General features: G+C 39.0%; 1 protein-coding gene and 1 long non-coding RNA gene across 5 annotated transcripts in view; both read left to right on the top strand.

Annotated features, from left to right (window-relative positions):
- Positions 1–17890, top strand: part of RIMKLB (ribosomal modification protein rimK like family member B) — a 46999-nt gene extending 29109 nt beyond the window's left edge. For 2 of the 3 annotated variants that reach the window (XM_090272826.1, XM_090272827.1), the window contains exons 3-6: positions 4074–4304; positions 6404–6490; positions 8628–8831; positions 13484–15633. In XM_090272826.1, the coding sequence (XP_090128952.1) occupies positions 4074–4304; positions 6404–6490; positions 8628–8831; positions 13484–13947 (986 nt within the window). In that variant the 3' untranslated portion in view covers positions 13948–15633. Of the gene's footprint in view, positions 1–4073; positions 4305–6403; positions 6491–8627; positions 8832–13483; positions 15634–17828 lie in introns of those variants that run through there. The other variant, XM_090272828.1, reaches the window with a different exon arrangement.
- Positions 17891–18060: 170 nt separating this feature from the next.
- On the top strand, positions 18061–22269 carry LOC150011332 (uncharacterized). 2 transcript variants are annotated; one of them, XR_016510436.1, is made up of 4 exons: positions 18061–19697; positions 20240–20317; positions 20739–20925; positions 22120–22269. It is a non-coding gene; the product is annotated as an uncharacterized LOC150011332 (long non-coding RNA). The 2 variants fall into 2 exon arrangements; XR_016510435.1 differs by lacking the exon at positions 18061–19697 and having other exon boundaries at positions 19837–20317.
- Positions 22270–23665: the final 1396 nt, after the last annotated feature.

The raw sequence follows: 23665 nt of genomic DNA on the forward strand, positions 1-23665 counted from the left end.
ATTTTAGTGTTCATAGTTTTGATCTTCTTTTTCTTAAATAAGTCCCTTTAACATTTCATATAGTAATGGCTTGGTGATGATGAACTCTTCTTAGCTTTATCTTGTCTGGGAAGCACTTCATCTGTCCTTCCATACTAAATAATAGCTTTGCTGGATAGAGTAATCTTGGTTGTAGGTCCTTGCTTTTCATCACCTTGAATACTTCTTGCCAGTCCCTACTTGCCTGCAAAGTTTCTTTTGAGAAATCAGCTGATAGTCTTATAGGCACTCCCCTGTAGGTAACTCTCTGCTTTTCTCTTGCTGCTTTTAAGATCCTCTCTCTGTCTTTCACCTTTGGCATTTTAATGATGATGTGTGTTGGTGTGGTCCTCCTTGGGTCTAGCTTGTTTGGGACTCTCTGTGCTTCCTGGACTTGTATATTTATTTCCTTCGTCAAATTGGGGAAGTTTTCTTTCATTATTTTTTCATGTAAGCTTTCAGTTTTTTGCTCTTCCTCTTCTCCTTCTGGCACCCCTGTGATTTGGGTGTTGGCATGTTTAAAGTTGTCCCAGAGGTTTCTAAGCCTCTCCTCATTTTTTTCAATTCTTGTTTTCTTATTCTGTACTAGTCGGCTGTTTTCTTCTTCCTTATATTCCAAATCATTGATCTGAACCCTGGTTTCCTTCCTTTCACCATTGGTTTTGTGTAGATTTTCCTTCATTGTATTTAGCATAGCCTTCACTTCTTCCCTTATGCGGCTGCTGTACTTAAGTATACCTGTCAAGCCTGTGAGCATCTTTATCACCAGTGTTTTGAACTCTGCATCTGTTACGTTGTCTATCTCCTCATCTGTTAGGTTGGCTCTCTCCTCATCACTTAGTTCTCACACTGGAACCTTGATCCATTTCCTCTTTTGGGCCATACTTCTCTGTCTCCTCATCCTGACAGGCTCCTATGTTTGTTTGCCTCTGTGTCTTAGGTAGAGCTGTCGAACCTGTTACGTTGTAAGGGGCGGAACCTTAGGTATCGTCAGCCCCAGCGACTCATTTTACCACCTTGTGGCGCTGTATATAGGGGAGGGGTCTGAAAAGGAACAATGCAGCCTGCTCAGCACTCACCCCTTTTCCAGGCACTTCTCCCACTTCCGTATGGGATTGGTGCCTTTCTAGCTATTGCCCTGGGCATCGATTGTTCCCAGAGTGGTTGGGTCTGCAGGCATTCTAGGGCTGTGGGGGCCCTTTAAACAAGTGGACCCTACTGTGAGACTGGCACTTTCTTCTTCCGCCCGAACCCCCGCTGGCTTGCACAGTCAGAAGCAATGTGGCTTTATTTTCCCCGATGCTGGGACCGTGAGCTGTGCGATCTGGTTTGGTGCTGGGAGCGCTCCCCAGGTGTCCCTCCTGACTTCTTAAAATGTGTGACTGCATTTTCCGCTGGCCTGCCGCCTCCGCCACCCCTGCTGCTACCACCACACCACGTCCTCTCTGCCCCGGCTCTGCCCCTCCTACCTGTCTGGATCAGTGTTTTTTCTTTTTCTTTCTTTTTTTTTTTTTTTTAAAGGATATTTTATTGATTATGTTGTTACAGTAGTCCCAATTTTCTCCCCTTTGTTCCCCTCTGCCCAGTACCCACCTACCCTCCAGCAATCCCACCCCCCTTAGTTCATGTCCATGGGTCATGCATATAAGTTCTTTGGCTTCACCCTTTCCTATATTATTCTTAATTTCCCCCTGTCAATTTTGTACCTAAAATTATGCTTCTTTTTTTTTTTTTCAGATTTAATGTGTTTTATTGATTAAAATATTACATTTGTGCCAATTTCCCTTCCCTCTGCTCCCCTCCACCCGGTGGCCCCCCTCCCTCCAGTTGTCCTCCCCTTTTAGATTATGTCCATTAGTTGTGCATACAGTTCCTCCCAACCTCTCTCTGTCTATTTCATTCCCTCCTACCATGATCCCCAATTCCTATATCATCTCCCTCCCTCTCCCCACTCCCCCTCCCTGTTGACCTCCCCCCAATATGCTTCCCGTACCCACAGTTCCTTTTCCACTCTCGTTGCCTGTTTAGTTTGCCTTTGTTTCATCTCCCTAGCTTCTGTTTTTTAAACCAGTCCCTTTAACATCTCATATAACAGTGGTTTGGATCTAATGAAGTCTTTCAGTTTTATTTTGTCCTGGAAACACTTTCTCTGTCCTTCTATTCTGAATGACAGTTTCGCTGGATAGAGTATTCGTGGTTGTAGGTTTTGGATTTTCATTACTTTGAATGTTTCTTGCCAGTCCCTTCTTGCCTGTAGGGTCTCCCTTGAGAAGTCAGCTGATAGTCTAATTGGGACCCCTTTGTACATAATTCTTTTCTTCTCTCTTGCTGCTTTTAAGATTCTCTCTTTATCTTTAATTTTTGACATTTTGATTATAATGTGTCTTGGAGTGGTTCTCTCTGGGTCCAGTCTCTTGGGAACTCTCCTTGCTTCCTGGACCTGCAAGTCTATTCCCTTCCCCAAGTCTGGGAAGTTCTCCTTTATTATATTTTCACTCAATTTTTCAAGTTCTAGTTCATCTTCCTCACTCTCTGGCAAACCAATGATTCTTATGTTGGGCCTTTTATAGCTGTCCCAGAGGTTTCTGATCCTCTCATTGTTGCTTCCCATTTCCTCTCTCTGCATTGGTTGACTGCTTGTTCCTTCTCCATATTCCAGTTTGTTGAAATGAACTCTGGATTTTTTTTCCTCACCATCTGTCTCATATGTGGTTTTGTTCCTTTCGTTATGAATGTTTTTCGCTTCTTTCATATCTTTTTCCTGCTCTTTTGTGAATTCTGTAAACCACCTGATAACAATGGCCCAGAACTGAGCCTCTGACAGGTTTCTTATCTGTTCATCTGTCAGGTTCTCTATCTGTTGCCTGGTGAGCTGTGCCACCGGGATTTCTATAGTTGTCTGCCTCATTTTGACAGATGCTTTTTGTTTTCTTGAGCCGGCTGTAGGGGGCAGTGCCTGTGTACGCGTCACAATTCAGCGACTGGCGCCTGTCTGCGACCTATTTCGCAGCCCTGTGGTGCTTTCTTTGGGGGCGGGGGTCCAAGGTGGATTCACACAGTTATTCAGCTAGGAGACCGGGATCTGTCCTCCCGCCCCCCTGGGCCTCACTGTTCAAGGCGATGCGGTGGCTGTTTTCCCCAGTGCTGGGGTCGCGCACTGCCAGGGGCTTGACTGCCTCCGGGCTTTTTCGCCGCCCCTCCGCTGACCGCAAACAGCGCTGCCCTCTTTAACTCTTACCTGCCCAAATGGCACCGCTGGTTTATAACTTCATATGTTGGGCTTCCGTGTAATTTTATTTTCTGGAATTTCTAGTTATCCTTTGTTTTGAAGTAGTTGTATTCCTCTCTAGTTGTAGAGGGAGACCTAGCGTGTCCGTCTAAGCCTCCATCTTGGCCGGAAGTCCAGTGTTTTTTCTTTATACCTTTGTTTGTTGGACTTTCATGCAGCTCGATTTTCTGGAACTTCTGGTTGTCTCTAGTTTTGAGGTAGTTGTATTCCTTCTTAGTTGTGGAGGGAGATGTAATGTGTCTGTCTAGGCCTCCATCTTGGCTGAAAGTCCCCCTATCCTCACTTTTAAAGGAACTCAAAGAACATAGAAAATTACATGGAGCAAAATGTTCAAGTTCCCTATTCTATCTTCCTCTTCCTGCCTTGTCATCCACTTTTACTCAGAGAAGAGCATTTGTATCATTTATCCTTGCATAACTTCCTATGCATATGCAAACACAGATAAAATTATTCCCAGATTTGCTTTTTTAAAAAATTCAACATTGAACATTTTTCCATTTCTAGTTGTGACATTCTTTTTAGTGGTTATGTTGTGTTTCTTTGTATTGACGCACACAATTATTTATTTAATCAGTGCAGATGTTTTTCTCATTAAATTTTCTTCTTCTTACAAATAAATACAACTTAAGGAGGTATGTCTCCTTGTCTCAATGAAATGTTAACAACGTGGTACATTTAGGTTTCTGACTAAAGCTGTGGTATATTTCTGTTTCTGTTATTGTATGTTTCATTTTAACGGTTTTGGCTTTGGTTTTGTATATTTCAGGTCTTCGGATCAATGGAGAACTAATTACTGCCTACCCCCAGGTGGTGGTAGTGAGAGTACCAACCCCTTGGGTGCAAAGTGATAGTGACATCACTGTTTTGCGCCACCTAGAGAAGATGGGGTGCCGATTGATGAACCGACCTCAAGCCATCCTGAACTGTGTTAATAAGTTCTGGACGTTTCAAGAGTTGGCTGGCCATGGTGTTCCTCTGCCAGATACTTTCTCTTATGGTTTGTTCACTAATAAGATTTTGTGGCCTAAGTTTTAGAGAACTGATGGTTTTGAGAGCCATACTAAGCTAATAGGGTTATGTGATATAAGGACATTTGTGAACATGAAAGAACTTCTTATAGAAGTAACTTTGGGTTTTAATAAACTGGACAAGAGAATTTCAAATCATGTCTTCAGATTAGTTCCATGATATGGATAGAACAGACTTAGCAAACTTTTCCTGTAAAGGGCCAAATAGTAAATTTTGGGGCTTTCCAGGCTATGCATTCTCTCTTTGGACCCTCCGTAATGCTGTTATAGTGTGAAAGCTGCTATAGAAAATGCTTAAACAAATGAGTATAGCTGTGTTCCAATAAAACTTTATTACAGAGAAAAGGCAGTGGGCCAAATCTGTCCCACAGGCCTTAGTTTTCCAGCCCCTGTGGTAAAAGATAATAGAATTTGATGACATCTTTTAATTTCTGTTAATCTTTATTACCATTTTCATGATAATTCTTCATAAATACTTTTTAATTTCTTTTTTTTAAGATTTTATTTATTTATTTTTAGAGAGGGGGGAAGGAAGGAAGAAAGGGTGAGAAACATCCATGTGTGAGAAACAGATTGGTTGCTTCTCACAGGCCCCCACCCAGGATACTGGCCTGCAATCCAGGCGTGTGCTCTGGATGGGAATCAAACCAATGACCTTTTGATTCTCAGGCCAGTGCTCAGTCCATGAGCCACGTGAGCCAGGGCTATTTTTTTATTTCTTAAGAAAATGCCACCATACTTGGTATGCTGTATCTGTGATAAAGGACCTTTTTAAAAAAAATACCAATCTGCTGTGTATCAATATTCTTATAAGGTACAATAAAAATATCACAGCAATGCCAGTTTACCGTAAATGCTTCTAGTGCTTACTCTTTTTATATTTATCTGGTCACCTATCAAAAGCAATGAAGTCAGAAAGGACTCAGGTTACTAGACCACACAGTGAGTGGCACTGCTATAAATAGTGTTGTTATATATTTTGTCTTTTCAGGTTTTTTAGTTCGAAAAGGATAAGATTTACTATAAATCAGTGTGTTTTTCATAAAGATTATTTCTCCAAATAAATGTCGAATAGAATACTTGGAAGATTAACAAGGCTTTAAGAAGAAATCTGTCTTCTTATTTTTTATATTTTAAAGAAGGGAAGTCTTCAAGTCTGTATGATATGTGATATAGTTGGCTGTTTTTAGCAATTGCACAAGAAGAGACAATATAAATAGTTTGAGAATTCTAGAATTCTGTCTTCTTGATGCTTATGTCATGGCTCTGTTCTGATTTTAAGAAAATGGAAAAGAGGAAAGGGTTAACCAAATTAAATATTAGCTATGCTCTGATAGTGAAGGTTTCAAATTTAGGGACTGATCATCTTAATTTCTGTAAGCTGCAAATTTATGATATTACAGTTAGTGAACTTTGTCCTGATTTGGTTTTTCTATATCATCATGTTAACTTTTTTTTCAACTACAAGATTAGTTTTGCACTGATCTTGCTGCTGTATCATTTGTTCCTAGGCAATAAGAACAATAAGAACCAAGACTTAGCATATTGGTACTAAGTAGCTCGATGTAGAAAGAACTCTGATTAATAATTGAGAAAAGAAAAATTCATATGTGTGTTTGAGAGTGAGAGTGTATGTACATATGCCTTGGATGAACCTTCAGCCTTGGATGAACCTTCTCAATTGACTCAGTATTTTGTTTCTTAATCCAAACAAGGAGTTGAATATACTAAAGTAGATCTTGAGGCTTGTATGGTGGAAAAGTAAAGGATAAAATATGAAAAATGGCATAGAATTAGGAAACATTGTTTTAGCTGAAGCAGACTTAATTTCTTTAGGTTGGATGTGGGAATGTTTATAGTTTAAGATTGCTTTTATCCATTTTAAAAGGCATGGTTGTTTTAAACTAATACTTAACTTTTTCAACTTTCATTTATTTCTCCAAGAAAAACAAAATTTAGTCATCAGGTTCTTTCTACCTCCATTTTGTTGCTGACATTAGCGTAGATAAAATTTGTCACAAACCACCTTTATTGCTGCAGTTTTAAATTTCTTTTTTGCTCAAACCAGGTGGTCATGAAAATTTTTCTAAAATGATTGATGAAGCAGAAGTACTGGAGTTCCCGATGGTAGTGAAGAATACACGGGGTCATAGAGGTGTGTATGAGTTGTTGCTATGGTACATAATTTTGAAATTTATTTTTGAGAATTAATAAGGGTGGTTATACAATATAGATTTTTTTCTTAATCAGATCAAAGCTATTACTGCTTTGTATTTGCTCGTGGTTATTGATTAGACAGTAGTCTTGTCCACTGAAATGTACAGTTTTGAAGCAGGGCTTCTGAAGAAAAATTAGAGGGAAGTTGGTGCATGGTACCTCAAACATATAGAAGGCTACTGTGAGTTGTTCAATTTAGCTAGAAGCTATTTCTTCCATTTAGTGATTATACTAGAAATTTAAAGATGCATACTTAATTTAGACTGAGTCCCAAGTGAATACCTTTATCTTCCTTTTAAACAATGCAAGGACCTTACATCACTGACTTCAATCATTCCTCCTCTTAATTTATATAGTTCAAAAACTTAAATGTATCAGACAAAAATATACAGTTTAAGAAGACAGTGTATAAAAGTATCTTAATGACTTCAGATTAAGGAAAGATTTCTTATGGCATAAAACGCTTCATAAATCCAAGTACTTCACAAGGTTTAGTGCCTTGACAAGGATAGCTGTATCAGGGGTCAACTGGGACTGTTGACTGCATTGTTAATTTTTGGCTTCACCAATATGGCAGCCAAGAAGTCTCAGGGCTCCTACAGTGAATGCTCCAGTGGCCAAAGAAATATCGTGAGCTTGCATGACCTAGCCTCAAAAGTCATATAGAATCACCTCTGCTGTATTCTGTTGGTTGAAGCAATCACAGGCTCTCCTAGATTCAAAGGCATGGGACATAGATTCTGCCTCTTCTTGATGGGAAGATGATATGAAAGGATTCACCACTAAGTCCTAAAAAGACTCATTTCCATTGGCATAAAAGTTTACAAATAGAGCAATGGAACAAACTAGAGAATTTAGAAATAAAACTTGGGTATGTGGTGACAAACTACTATTTTTTACAGTTGTGAGTATGTGAAACACAAGTTAAAGCTATTGTAATAAACATAACCTGCATGTCTTTCCATATGAACAACTTGTAAACCTACTTTTGCTTACCCCTACATACAAATGAAGTATATTAATATATTGTACAAACTAATAACATGTTTTAACTTAGAGGGAAACGTTTTGCTAGTGAGTCTGGCATTACTGGCTAACCTGGAGTACAAATTTCAGATCCCTACCTCACAACATAAACTGAAGTTAATTCTAGATTACTGTAAGAGTTTGGAGATTGAGAGACTCATTGACGGCGGTTATTAACTTTTTTATGTTCAGTTTTTGCAATCTTACTAATTATCATAACTGTATTATTATCATAACTGGCTGGTTTGGCTCAGTGGATTGAGAGTTGGCCTGCGAGCTAAGTGTCGCTGGTTCGATCTTCCAGTCAGGGCACATCAGAGAAGGAAAACTCTGACTCCAAAAAACCTCCGCTGCCTTGCGGCATACCTCTTCAGGGGAAAGGCTAAGGGAGTAAACCCCGACAGAAAATCCGGAGCCGGAGTCCCTAAGGCGGTTTGACGTTGTAGTCAACACCGGCAACTCCTGCGGCGCACCTGAAGCCAAGCTGTATTGACTCCGTCTTTCCCTTGGACCCTTCAGCTGGGAAGAGAGGGGGGGGTCTGCTGCATGGGCAACAGCAGACCCTCCATATCACCCTGCCCAGGCTCTGTAGCTTCAGCTTCACTGGAGAGGACACTCCAGCGTCATCGCAAGATGTCGATTCAACACGGGAGGAGACAGATACCGTGTCACTCCCGAGTCGGACTGCACAGCCATTCTCGGCGGTGCAGATAGACTCTTAAGAAGCTACACCATCGTCTCTCGAGGCTCTGTAGCTTCAGCTTCACTGGAGAGGACACTCCAGCGTCATCGCAAGATATCGATTCAACACGGGTGGAGACAGATACCATGTCACTCCCGAGTCGGACTGCACAACCATTCTCGGCGGTGCAGATAGACTCTTAAGAAGCTACACCATCGTCTCTCGAGACGGACGGCTGCCGACGATTATTTTGGTTAAAAAGTAATTGGTTCTGAAAGAACAGATTGGGACACAAGATGGAGGCATTAGATAACAGCCTGCCCATAGATCGATGACTTACACATTTTTTATTCTTTTTCAAACACAGGCAAAGCTGTTTTCTTGGCTCGAGATAAGCACCATTTGGCTGATCTAAGCCATCTCATTCGCCATGAAGCTCCCTACCTGTTCCAGAAGTATGTTAAAGAGTCTCATGGCCGGGACGTGCGTGTCATTGTTGTGGGAGGTCGTGTGGTTGGCACCATGTTACGTTGTTCAACGGATGGCAGGATGCAAAGCAACTGCTCACTAGGTAAAAATTATGCAGGCGTCTTTCTAGTATATGAAATAATATTACAATTTGTCCAATGAGTATTTGTAAATACAGATTTTTACTCAATAAATTGAAAAAAAATCATCTTTCATGTGTAAATGTGATAAATCAATTTATCATGAATATAATATAGTTTGGAGGTTTTTTTTGTTTGATTTTGTTCTTTAAGTAATAAAATTGGATTTTTCTGAATTATGAATTTCCTTTCTACCCAAGCTTAATTTGTAACTCAGTTCACATGTGTATGAAATGTCTGACTAAAGGTAAAGATTCCCTCTTTGTTGATATACTTATTTTGTGTATAACTGGAGTTCATTTAAGGTAGATGTATCTTAACTCATTTTATCCATTGGTCCAAACAAGATTGCTGATTTTGGTTTATTTAAATGTGTATCTTCTGAGATCTTTTATTATTGAAGTGCCTCGGAGCTTAGTCTGGGTTTTTTTCTTCTATTTCACTTCCTTAGTAATCTTACCTAGCTTGTGGCTTTAAATAACATCTACATGTTATTATTTTCAAATTTATATCTCCAATTTAGGCTTCTCCTTGAACTCCAGGCACATATAAATAACTGCCTACTCAGTATCTCCATGTCGATGTCTAATAGATATTTTAATTTTAACATGTCCAAAACTGAACTGCTGATCTAACTCCCCCTCCCAAAGTGTTCCACACCCACAGTTTTCTCCTTATCATTTAATGGCAATTCAACCTTTCCAGTTTAGACCAATATCCTTAGAGTCATCCAGGATCCCTCCCTATTCCCTTTTTCTCGTTTCCAAATGAGTAATAACTGGTGTCCCAGCACTCGTTATTGAATAGTCTATTACTGATTTGTAATGCCTCTTTTCTTTCTTAATGACGTTTCTAATTTTATTGTGAAGCCATCTTTTTAATGTCTTGAGTTTCCGTACATGTATCGGTTTGTTTAAGGCCCCTCTCGTCTCTTGTACTATTCTTTCCCTGTGTGGATATCAATCTTAATTCCTCTGGCATTATGCCTAGATATCTGATGGAGCAAGAGCCCCTTTATCTTCTTTAGAATTGAGTGTCCTCATTTCTCCGTCTCCTGAGAGGCCTTTTTATGGTGAATATTCTCCCATCTACAGTATTAACTGTTGTAGCAGTATTTTGTTATATAGCAGTGAACAAAACACAAAAATCCCTGCTTTCATGGGCTTTACATTCCAGTATTTTGGTGAAATCATTTAATAGTTTTAGTCCAAGTCTGTATTAGAATTTCTCTTTATGTTTCAAGAATTCTTATATATCGTCGTCGGCAGCCGTCCGTCTCGAGAGACGATGGTGTAGCTTCTTAAGAGTCTATCTCCACCGCCGAGAATGGCTGTGCAGTCCGACTCGGGAGTGACATCGTATCTGTCTCCTCCCGTGTTGAATCGACATCTTGCGATGACGCTGAAGCTACAGAGCCTGGGCAGGGTGATATGGAGGGTCTGCTGTTGCCCATGCAGCAGACCCCCCCCTCTCTTCCCAGCTGAAGGGTCCAAGGGAAAGACGGAGTCAATACAGCTTGGCTTCAGGTGCGCCGCAGGAGTTGCCGGTGTTGACTACAACGTCAAACCGCCTTAGGGACTCCGGCTCCGGATTTTCTGTCAGGATTTACTCCCTTAGCCTTTCCCCTGAAGAGGTATGCCGCAAGGCAGCGGAGGTTTTTTGGAGTCAGAGTTTTGCTTCTCTGATGTGCCCTGACTGGAAGATCGAACCAGCGACACTTAGCTCGCAGGCCGACGCTCAATCCACTGAGCTAAACCAGCCAGGGCCAGATGTTATACTACACAATAGAAAACTGTAAACTCAATTCATATCATTTGCCTGTACAGTCATACACCTTACTGTTGATATCAACCCTTCCAAAAAAGACCTAAAGTCTTCATAAAATTCCATTAAATCTCCAAACTAGATTTTTGTTTTGAGCTGGAGGAAACTTGCAATCTCCTGGAGGGCCTGTCCCCTGGCCCTTTGGCAGCTGCACTAACCCACTGACATGGTCTTGTGTGTGGTCCCAGAGTTAGTGACATAAGCAAGATGGCAACTCCTTCTTCACTGGTCACTTCCAGTGGTACTGGACAGGGTGTTAGGAGACAGGTGCTTCTGTTACCGACAGGGACCTGGCCAGCCTGTAGTGTGGGGGTCCTTGACTTGGTGTAGGAAAGATTTCACAGCATGAGTCTGGGTGACTTTGAAGGTACATTTATGAAGGCTGGGGACAGTGAAACAAGGAGGGGCTTAGCCCAGAAGCGCCAGGAAAGCCCAGGCTGGGCTGTCTTAGTTCCTGGGAAGTCAGAGAGAAGGGGGCCTTGGGGGCAGGTTCAGGAGGGTAGCTCAGGATGCACCGCTGCTGTCAATGCTCCCCTGGCTGCAAGTCTCCTAGGGCCCCTTGGAGTTTAGGGATGCACACTTGACAGAGAAGAGGGGGAGGGGAAAGGTGTGGGTACACTCCCCAGGGGGAGAGCACAGGCTGGATCCTCTGTCTTGAGGCTTTTATCTCTCCCTAGCAGGTGGGAATCTCAGGGCATGTCTCAGGGGAGGGTTTCAGTAGAATATTCATCAGTTTTCCAGGTGTGTCTTCTAAGGTCCTGGTCTCCACTGATTGGTCAGTGACAGGGCAGGGGGTCCTGGTATTGGCCACCTGGTTTTGCTGCTTTTCTGGGCCTGGAGCTGAAATACACCTTATGCCTAGATGTTATCTCTAGGGAGGCGACCTTCTGTATCTGACTATAAATTGCTCGGCCAGTTTGTCCAGCTACCTGTCTCAGTTTCCCCATTCCACTTGCCAAGGAATTCTTATATAACACATGATCTATTCCTAGAGTCTTTTAAAATCCATTTGGAGTTAATTATACCTGTATGGCAAGAATCATTACTCATCATTGTTTACTTCTCATCTTCATCTTCCCATATCTTGAGTTCTCTTCTTAGTCATTTGCTGTTTTTTTAGTAATTTTTTTCTCGATCATTTTCCCTGGATGGGGACATGTGATACCCTTATATATCTTTCTTTCTGAATGGAGGATAATGAATTGGCCGAGACTGGATATTTACATTTTAAGAGTCAGCTTCAGTTCTGCCATATAGATACTGTTGTTGCAGTTGAGCGTCCAAATCTACTTGTATTTTTTTTTGGTAGGTAATTTATTCTTTGTAAATCCCCCCCCCCCGCCCTCTTTTTTTTTTCTTTTCCTTTAAACTCAGATTTTTTTCTCAGGATATTTTTAGGTATATGTCTTCTCAATCAGTCCAACATGAATTTTAGTAAACTGTTTCTGTCTGCCAATTCAGTTTTTTTTAGTTTCAGGCAAATTTCTTTTTTAGTTATTACCTCTCCTTTCATTTTTGCTTCTCTCCATCTGGAGTAGTTTTTTTCAATTCAGATCCATGTTTATCTTTATTTTGTGATTTTACTTCAGATTTTTTGTGTGTGCTTAAATATTTTTTATACTTGTTTTCCAAGTTATGACTCCTAAAAGTGACCATACTTTCCTTCAGTTCTATTAAAATTTGCAGTTGGGTAACTGTGTTTTTGTTTTAGCTTTGGAAAGTCTTTTTGTGTTGAACTCGAATCTCCTTAAAGTGCTCTTTATTTTTTTCAAGTTGTAGATGGCTTGTTTCCTTTTGGTTGCTGTCACATCATGGCTCTGCTCTGGTTATTTGGAGCGTGCCACATGGCATCAGTCCTACAGATGCTGAGAAGCAGAGTCATTTGATTTATGGCCCAGTGTGCCAGACTTCTGTTGAGTTGCTTAAAAGAAGCCTTCCTGTTTCCTGGACTGTTCCTCCCTACTCTTCCAGCCTCAGTGGTAGGGAGGACTCAGCTCACCTATGCAGTTACTTTTTGGTCTCTATAGAGTCAAAGACGTTAGTCGTACTCATGTAATGCTAATGTCAGTTTTCTTGCTGTGGATGCACAGAGCTCTCTAAGCCAAGCTCTTCTCAAAATTCTTTGCTTTGTAGTCCTTATCTCAGAGCTTCCTGAAGCTATTCACCAAATGAGAAAGTCCAGTTCTAATTCCTTTTCCTCAGATACCAGCCAATTTCTTTTTTTTTTTTTTTTTTTCCCACCACCCCACAGCCAATTTCAAGACTTCACCTGCATTCACTCAGCTCCCTTAAGCCCCAGAATCCTTTTGGCTGAGGAGTGGCAGATAGATGAAAGAGGGGACCGTAGAGGAAGAGAGTCATGCTCATGTCCCCTTGTGCCCAGATTCTATTTATCCATGTTATGCATCTCTATTATTTTTGTCATAATTGTATTTATGAAAAAGTTTCTTCTACTTGGTCTGTATTATTGCAAGTAAGGCAGGCTTAGTGAAAATTGAATGTCTTCTTCAGAATAAATAGCATATTGAAAAAGTACGAGGTCAGGAATTCTCTCAGAGGCTGGGTTGTAAGGGGGTTTCCAAATGAAGGAAACTGAAGACTTCAAAGTCCCAGTTTTAACATGGGTGGTTCAGTGGTAGAATTCTCAGCTGCCAAAGTCCCAGTTCTGCACTGGAACGGCACCTTTGTATTCACCACTGATTTATAAGAAAGAGCTAGCCTCCGAGGCCAGCTTTAGTTTTACTCCAGAAATTTTTCATTTTGGTAACTTATTTTGTTTCTTTTTTGCCAGGTGGTGTGGGGATGATGTGCTCATTGAGTGAACAAGGGAAGCAGCTAGCTATCCAGGTGTCTAATATCCTGGGGATGGATGTGTGTGGCATTGACCTGTTGATGAAAGATGACGGCTCCTTCTGTGTCTGCGAGGCCAATGCAAATGTAGGTTTCATCGCCTTTGATAAGGCTTGTAATCTAGATGTAGCTGGTGTCATTGCGGACTATGCCGCCTCCCTTCTGCCCTCTGGCCGGCTCACCCGGCGTATGTCCCTGCTCTCCGTGGTGTCCACGGCCAGTGAGACTAGTGAGCCGGAGCTGGGTCCCCCAGCCAGCACTGCTGTCGACAACATGAGCGCAAGTTCCAGCTCTGTTGACAGCGACCCTGAAAGCACCGAGCGAGAACTGCTCACCAAGCTCCCAGGGGGCCTATTCAACATGAACCAGCTGCTAGCCAATGAAATTGAACTCCTGGTGGAGTGACTCCACTGGTAAATAATTAACCAACAAAACCCTTGTAAAACTTTCTTTTTCTTTTTTTCTTTATTATTTTTAACCAACTTGCAATGCTGTTCATGGAATATGCTCAGGAAGATGAGAGAGAAATGAGTACAATTAGTTAGAAGAGAAGAGGGAGATAATAGACAAGACCTCTGCTGCTAAGATGTTACTGACTTTGATTTTCAAATTATATAGGTAGGCGAGGCACAAGAGGTGAGATACAGAGAAGTGTCAGGTTCTCGTAGTTACCCCTTTAATTACTCAAAAATGTATGTGCTCCCAGGCCATAAAGAACATACAGAATTTTTTCATGGTTCCTTTTCTTTGTCCAGTTGGTACAAATTTCACAGTAGCATAACTTTACATTGTGTGGCAAAGATTTATAATGTGTGAGGAAAACATCTATCTAAATTATAGAAACTTTTTATACAAATCTGAAAACTTGCCTTTAATGTATTAACTAGCAGCTTTATATTCATAGTTTATGAAGTCTCGAGGGGCTCTTACTGGATTTATTATTTCTGTTTTTAGTTTTTCCTTTAATTTGGGTGGGAGGGCAATGTGAATATGACCCAATAAAGGTTTTTTTAAATGACAGAACTGGCATGTTTGCATGATAAAAGGGAAATGAACAGTATTGCAATGTCTGGTTCACAAAATAACATTTACTCCAATGTAGATAAAATTACACTAGTTTAAAATATGTGCATTGACTTGTATTTGTTAGTGTTTTGGTCTTTTTTGATAGATATATGCTCTGTTAATGTTGCATTTTTTTAAACATGCTAGTCTAACATTCCCTGATCTATGCCTGCATCTTCAACAATGGCCAAAGTGAGGAAAATGCTACCCTTTTTCGTTAACAAAAAACTGACTTGAAATGTGTAGTTAAAGCCTTTTTTTTTCCTTCCCCATTTTTCTTCTTGGTGATTGGGCATTTGAAGAACAAGGGCAAGGGAAAATCTTTTTGGGGGGCAAATCAAGGGCCTAAAAATTCTTAAGCATAAACTGAAGTGATTTCTAATCCCAGCATTAGATATGTACATTTTTCACACTCTAAGAGGGAGTATATGTATGTGTGTATGTGCACGCAAGCATGTGTACGTGTTTTGCTTTTTGTTTACACCAACCAGTCAAAAAGGATAGATTCTAGGAAATGGAGCATGATGGGATACCCAGTTTTTTACTTTTCTAAGAAAACAGATTAGTTGCTTTCATAACTATATTCCGCCGAGGTAGAGGTATTCACTGAAGTAACCACCTAAAGACATAAGGAAAATAGATGCTTCTTAGGCCTTTTTGTGTATATGTTGTTTGTTTTTTTTCTTTGTTTCTAGACTGTTCAATGTATGATTTCTTCAAGACCACATGCTTTTCTTCAATGCTTCTGGCTGTGTGTTTTCTCCTATTACACATAGGTTTTAGGGTGGGGTAGACTGAGCGTTTTTGTTTGGGGTCTTAGCAGTATTGAGTCTGTTATAGCCCTACTCTGAAGCCTTCACTACTCTCCACCATTTATATTCCTTTACTTTCTGGATTTATAAAAGCCAAAAAAACTGCATATAAAATGAGCCTTTACAGCATGGGTAAAACTATCCCAGTGATAGTTTGGAAGGTGTGTTAAGAAATGGAGATGCTCCAGAGCTCAACGTAATTTTTTTTTTTAAACAGCAAGTTCCATCTCCCTACAATCCTCTGAAGCTTTTACCCAAGTCCTTTCTTGCCTCTCCAGTGCTTTTTTTCCTTCAGATGGACCTTAAACTTAATTTGTTGGACACTACTAGAGAGACTTCAAGGCAATAATAAAAGCTCAGTATTAACCAGCTCTAACAGAGGTTTGATCATGCTTACTTGTACAGTTTACCCCCTGTTTTAAAAAGGAATGTAATAAAATTTGTTTTTTTCCCCATAGAATTAAATAATATTAAATTGAGTGAAAGGTTGATTGTTGACAAATAGAGTAGTACTTCTGATCTGTGCACTGTTTCATTTCACCTGAGAAAAAGATACATATGAGGAGTTTCTAATTTATTTTAGTATATTCTAATGTCATTTCAAAGAATTTGACTTGCACAGGGTTATCGTGGGATTTACATACCTAAGTACCTCTGACTCTTTAATAGAAAGAAAGACTTGGTACTTCTCTCACTCAATGACCATACTTTGTAGGATGTATAGTATTTGGGATGGAGAAATATATGAGGGAGAAAGAACCACTTAACTAAATCATCATTCATATGTTTCTGTAGAGACCATCTGGTTGCCACCTAAATTATGTTACATATACTTTGAATAGTTACATATCACATGTATATAGATAAATGAATTTGGAAACACAAAGAGAATAACTTCTCTATTTGATGAAGAACTCAAGGTTTGTGTTGGTTGGGATAGGCACCAGAAAAAATCTAGGTAGTCTTTTAAAAATTTTTACCAAATTAACCAGTTATAAGAAATACCAGATTTTTTCACCTGTAGTTTTATTCACTGTGCATCTTTTGTGCATTCACATTACATTAAAACATAGCTTTATCATCCTATTTCTGGATCACACACTCAAGTATTAGAGTGAAAAGGAAAGATATGGTCATCTTAGACTTTAAAAATATGAATATCTTCTTGAATTCCTTCAAAAATTAAGGTAAAGAATTGAACAAATCATTCTGGAAGAATCCAAATAAAACAGCTCAGATATTTAAGTGAAAGTTAAATATATTTTCATATTGTTTAATAACTTTTGTTTAACCTTTATTGCTATTATGAGAGGTAAAAATGTATTAAATATATAATAATTATCATGCCAAAATCTGAATTATTGTAAAATTATTGTGTATTGTTAAAATTGTAATTCTGAATTGTATTTAAAAATAATTTCGATATTGTTTTTATGTTACACTTGATGAAACCTGGACTATATATAATATACACACACACATATAAATACGAACTGTTCCATTTAAAATTTTTAATAGTTTCTTTTTTTTTTTGATACCTATAATCGATTGGTCATTTCTGCTGGCTTTTACTCCACTGAACTTTAAAATCTTTCTGTATATGCTATCAATAAGAAAATATCCTGGAACATTCTAAGATCCATCAAGAGACTTGCTTTCATCAAGCACTTTATCAGACTTCTGAGAAGTTATTGAAGGCATTGAAAGAAATAATTGACTTGCAAAATCATCTCTTCTTTTTCTCAAGAAGAAAATGGAAAAACAAATTCTCTTCGTTCAGTGAATCCCCAATTTGGGGTCTGGGGAGCCTAGAGACCTTGTGAAATCAAACCTTGTGTTATTTTCTCCTGGCTCACTCTTTTTGAGAAGGTTAATGGGCTATATGGCTGGTGAGACACGATCCCCTCCTAAGAAAATGTAGGTGCTCAGACAGGTAACCTCTGCTGCTACTGTTTTTATTTGTTTGTTTGTTTAATTTCATTTAAAATTTGTTTTTGTTGTACTAGGATATTTTTAAATGTAATATATTGCAGGATTTATAATCAGGTTTATTGCTTTTTTTTTCTTAAAATAACAAAACAAAGTTTTATTTAAGATACATTTAGGCGCCTTTGAAGCTTGGATTTTGGAATGTATCAGTAGTGGACAGAAATCTGCTGTTGGAATCTTCTAGTCTTCCAGGTTTCATTTGAAGTTTTTAGTTTTGTTTTGAATTTTTGTGTGGTATTTTATTTCCTTTATACCAATGCCCTTTTGCCATGATGTTTTGGGGCGGCTGCCTAACTCTAGTGAAAATTTCTTTCTGTATTAACAAAAGTTTGGTGTTTTAAATTCCTTAATGTTTTGCATTTTTAAAGTTGTTTTTAAAGATATGTTCTAACTGCTTTTACTGTTACTGTTCTTTGCCAGCCTTTTCAGGAGCCAAAAAAACAAAAACAAACAAACAAAAAAATACCCAGAGAAAAAACTTTCCTTCCCCCTTCCTGATGATGAGTGAGAAGTATTGAGAACTTTTGGGGTCATTGCCCTTCTAAACTCCCCTTCCCCCAATAATGCAGCTGTATAATGAATGGTAAATGCAGCGGTTTGGATTCAGGCACAGCCCCAACCTGCTTGCAGGTAATTCGACTCTTTATCCTTTCTTTCCATCACAAGGTTAACTTTATTTTCCCTTTTAAAAAATGTCTCTATGTACTTTAAAGGTAACCATAGGTTTGTAATAGCTCTCATTTTAAAAAATAATGCATAGCTGTAGCTAGCAAATAATTTGATTAAAGAACACTTGGGGAGAAAGTTTGAATTGGTTGGGATGAACTCAGGACTTTCATTGGGTATGTGCTTAAACCATATAGATGACTCCATTCCTTGCATATATGTCTATAATTAAGTATTTCAGAGTGTGACTTTGGTTTTGTTTTTGTTTTGGGTTTGTTTGTTTCTTCCATTGTGCTACTCTGGCTTAAGCTTTTTTCAGGGGTTGGTGTTCCGAGTACACAGTGAGCTCACACTATAAAGACATCAATTAGGAGTTGACAGGTATGGAAAACTAGAGTTTTAAAAAGGTAAAATTAGGTTCTAGGTTATATATATATATATATACATGGTAACTCACAATAGCATTCAGTTGATTTATGTGACATGATAAAAGTGAAAGGGAATGTGAGATAAAAATAGAAGAAAGCATTTTGGTTATTTTAAGAGCGGCATGATTTCAGAACTAATTATTTTAACATTTGAGACAGTAATGCTAACAGATGTAAATAGTTTGGGATTGTCATAAAATAATGGTTCAAACATGAAAAAATTACAGGTTTGAACAGATTAGAAGGCATTTCTGAGGCACAAGATTGTTAAGCAGATTAACAAAGGCCATAAAATTAGTGGCAGGAATAGGAAATATACCTTGTTCATTTTAATAGCCTTCTTGTTTGTTACTATGCTATCCCCTCACCTGTGTACGCCAATCCAGTTACCTTTTCCTCCTTTTTCTTGCCCTTTCTAAAGTTTTAGCTTTGATATGAGTTACCAGTTTGGGAGATAATCCTCTTTCTAATAGGTAGAATTTTAGCGACAGTGGTCAGGACCTTTTCAGGATATACTTCTGCATAATTTTATCCTGGGGCTTTAGATGTCCTATTCAAAGAGATTGTAAGTCCAGTAAATCACTAATTAGTGAGTAGGAAATCCTTTCTTATAATGAATGCTGTTTCTGCAGCTGAAAGCATAAAATAAACCGTTAACCTGTTTTGTGCTTTATTTCACTCCTATAAGATAGGAACAGAAACTTCCCTAAGCGTTTTAAGACAGACGTTTATCTGTTGAAGAGAACTTTACTAACAAAGGAATCCCAGCTGCATTCCTGTAGGATTCTAGGATGTATACTAAAAAAGGCTTGTATAGGAGAACCTTATTCTCGTTGATAAGAATGGCCAGCTTCAGGATGTGTAAGACTGTGTGACTGCATGGGACACAGAGAATTTAGCAACCTCCATTCTGCTGCCCCCATGGCGATCACTGACTTGATAAGAATGATCTTGATTTTAGGTTTTATCATAATCATTTACTAGGTGGACCTTATACAGCATATATACCTGGCTGCTATTGTGGGGTATGGGAACCTGAGGGGTGGGGTGAATTGTTGTTGTTTTAGGTTTCAGTCAGACAGACATCCCTGTGCCCCAGTTCCCAGAAGCACAGCAGGCCTCTAGGATCATCCGTGGGAACGGCGCAGTCCTGACATCACCAACTCTCCTGCTCAGGCTCATCCCATATACAGAGGTCAAAGGGTGGGGTTTGAGATGGGGGAAGGAATAAGAAAGTAGAAGCAATGTCACTGCAGTGCCACTGTTGACTGACCTTTGGTGTTTATGTCAGTGTTTGTTTTATTTTTTTAAGTTGCCAAAACTGTACATATTTTTATTTTGGAGTAAAGGTAGTGGGAGGGTGGAACAAAAACAAGCCTTTACTATTATTGCTAGTTCAATATTGGATACTGTTCTTTAGTAACTAATACGGAATAAGTTTGAAACCTAGGACCCCTACCCCCAATGACAAAGAGCATGGGAATAGAAATACATTACAGGAATTTAACAAACAAAACATTAATGTGGTGTTAATTTCTAGTTCTGCAACTGCTATTACATTTGTCTTTCTGTTATGCTTTTTTGCCCTAATTCTTTTATGTATAATATACAGTGTGAGGAAATGTGCATTTGTGGTCAGTTATTTTTAAAGGATTTAATGAATTTATTACTATTTTTGCAAAAAAATATACCCAATGCTTATATGGGCATACAAATGCTACCCTATTTTAAATGTAGGTGGCGTATGTGTTCGTGTTTTAATGTATTCAGAGCCACTGGGCAATAAGCAGTCCAGAACATTGAAAACCCAAGCAGGTAAAGCACCTAACACCCTTAGTTTCTAGAATTACTTCTAAAAACTTCTTTATTGCTACATCTTCCACAATTCTTTTGTTAGTTTCTGAACGTAAGATTTGCAGGAATTATAGACTGCCTAGTTAAAATTTAAGTTATGCATTTATTCATAAGATTATAGGGATAAGTGAACTGGAAAGTATAACAGAAAAGAAACAGCTCCTTGAGATAGCAACTGTTGACTGTCTCAATCTTTGCACCTTCTTTTTTTATTTTCCCAGCTTAGCTTGAACATCATTCATACATTGTTTGATTTTCAGTGATTGGGATTTTTGTTGTCTTGGATTTGGGCAGGGAGGCCTTGGGGAAACAGTGAGGAAGTTTGTGCACATGTGAAAAATAAAATGTTAAATGAAAGAATTTTTCTGTTTAATCTGAATAGTGAGCAAGAACTTTTTCTGTATACCCTTCTGCTGCAACAGAGAAATAAACTGGTAGGTGGCAGCTGAAGAAGGAATTCTTCAGGTTGATGGCTACTGACAAAATCTACATAAAAGACAGCCTGTCATACCAAGTGAAGTAAAAGTGGCAAAAAGTGGAATTGAGATACCTAGACTTGACTTTAAATGGTAAGTTATTTTCAATTAAGAATGTGTTTTCAATAGTGGTGTTATATGTCACTGTGATGTGTAATCATAAATGCTAATAGGTCCCTGCCTTAGGATGAATGTCTTCTAACTGTTGGACTTTGAAGAAAAATTTAGTTATGTGTAAAAAAACTAGGGATTTATCTTCAGTAAATTGATGTATGTGAATATATGAACCATTTTTTCAGCTTTATTGAGTATAATTGACAGATATTTTATTTTAGTAGGGGGAAGAGGGACAGAAACATTGATTTGAGAGAGAGAAATATTGATCAGTTGCCTCTTGTATGCACCCTCCCTGGAGACCAAACCCCTAACTTATGCATGTGCCCTGACCAGGAATCTAACCCTCTACCTTTCAGTGTATGAGATGCCACTCCAACGAACTGGGCCACACTGGCCACAGTGAGGATTTACTATTTAAGAAAAGTAATCCTCATTCTTATTTATATCTGTAGTAAAAGATTGAGCTACTGGTCTACAAAGGCTGACCATGAAAGTTCTGAATTTCTAAGCTGAAGAGCTCAGAGTTTATATACTATAATGTTGAACTTGCTGTTACAGAAACTGACATTCAGAGAAGTTAGTAATTTACAGAGATTGCAGACAAGGACTAGGACCCGAGTCTTCCAACGCCAGTGCGGTTCTCTTTGCATTCTATACCATGCATCCTTCAGAATCTACTGTAGTCACTGCACAAGTGCTCTGCAATCAGAGCTGTAATGTCGCAAAGAAAGTTGCCACTGTTCGTGCTTGTGGTTATCTGACAGAGGGTGAGGATTCTTCAAATATGCGATATTAAGGAAAGCTTTGGGTGGCCATTTTAGAAATTGTTCAGAGCCCCGGCCAGGTCACTCAGTTGGTTAGAGTGTCCCAATATTCCAAGCTTGGGGGTTCGATTCCTGGTGAGGGCACATAACAAGAATCAACCAGTGAATGCATAAATAAGTGAAACAACAAACAACAAATCAATGTCTCTCTCTCCCCCCCAAATCAATAAGTAAAATTAAACCTTGACCGGTGTGGATCCAGTTAGTTGGACAGCTTCCCACAAAGTGAAAGGTCGCTGATTTAATTCCCAGTCTGAGCACATTCCTAGGTTGTGGGTTTGGTACCAGTTGGGGAGCATGCGAGAGGCAACTGATCAATGTTTCTCTCTTACATCAATGTGTTGAGACCAAGGTTAAGATCATGCACACCCGCATCTGCCGTTACCATATACGGGTGTGACAATGAAGAAGGCCGATAGAAAGAAACTAATTCATTTGAAGTAAGATGTTGAAGGAGAGCTCAACAGATATCCTGGACTACCAGAGAGATGACCAGGTGGGTCCCAGAGCAAATTAAGCATAAAACATACTACTTCATGCACATCTTGAGGAAGCAGGGTTCTTTGGAAAAGAAAATAATGCCCTGACCAGTGTGGCTCAGTTGGTTGAGTGCTGTCCCACAGAGCAAAAGGTTGCTGGTTCAATTCCCATCAGGGCACCTGCCTCAGTTGTGGGTTAGGTCTCTGGTTGGGGTGCATAGGAGAGGCAACCGATTGATATTTTTCTCTCACATTAATGTTTCCCTGTCTTCCTTCCTCAGTTTCCCTCTCTAAAAATAAGTAAAACCTCTCTATTTTTTTTTTTAAGAAAATAATGCCAGGAAAAATAGAAGGCAGCAGGAAAACAGGAAGACCGAATATGAGATGGATTAACTCCATCCACTAGAAAAGCCATAGGCATGAGTCTGCAGGAGGTGAGCTGGGGTTTTGAGGACAGGACATTGTGGACATCACTCATTCATAGGGTCATCAGGAGTCAGAGGTGACTCAATGGCACATGACACACATATAGAGTTAATGAGTACACCATTTACAGGGTTTGATACTAAAAAGTGTTCCTTGTTAAGACAAGATGTAGAGAAGCCTGCAGGTTCTTTGCAGTTTCTGGTCAAGGGGAGAAAAGGAATGGATTCCTTAGATCTAGAACACCATTAATCCTCTATCTCTCCTCTTGCCTATCTTTTATTTTCCTATTCTGGGAAATGAATCACTCTACAACAAGATAAAACTTTATATTGTTCTGAAATTTATTTTTTTCTTGCAGATTTTTAGACTAGCAATGGGGAAGTGGATAGTTAAGTAGGATGATTGTGTATACTGGGAATGATAGGATGAATAGTAACATGAAGCTAGAATAACCTGTCATTGTCTAAATATATGGTGAATTTTGAATCTTTTTTTTTAATCATGTAAAAAGAAGTCACCTATTCAAAAAATTGTTTATCATCATGCTGAGTAACATGTATATTAGCTGAAACATAAGAATACACAGTCTCAGTTACTAGGGTTAGAATTTCTGAATTTTTTAAAACAGTTTTGTCTTAATCATGAATTTTGGTTAGTATCTAGAGATGTCAGTGCTTGAGATCTGAAAAAATATGATCAACTTGAATCTTAATTTGAACCAAAATTTATTGCTCACTGCATTATTTATTGAAAATGTAGCCTAGAGCACCAGAGCATTTGTTATGTGTTTGTGTAGGCATTTTGGTACTATAATATTATTTTATGTTTTACTTTGTGTGATGTACAATAAATGTTCTTGCCTCAATTTTTTCCTCTTGGTACAGTTTTTCTGACTAAAACAATACACTGTTGTCTATAATGTAGGATTGTAAAGGAGTAATAGTACTGACATCTTCATATGGTTTTATTTTCTTTTTAATTGTCACC

The sequence above is a fragment of the Furipterus horrens genome, unplaced genomic scaffold (assembly GCF_987537825.1).
Source record: "Furipterus horrens unplaced genomic scaffold, mFurHor1.1.pri manual_scaffold_4, whole genome shotgun sequence".
Classification (NCBI taxonomy): domain Eukaryota; kingdom Metazoa; phylum Chordata; class Mammalia; order Chiroptera; family Furipteridae; genus Furipterus; species Furipterus horrens.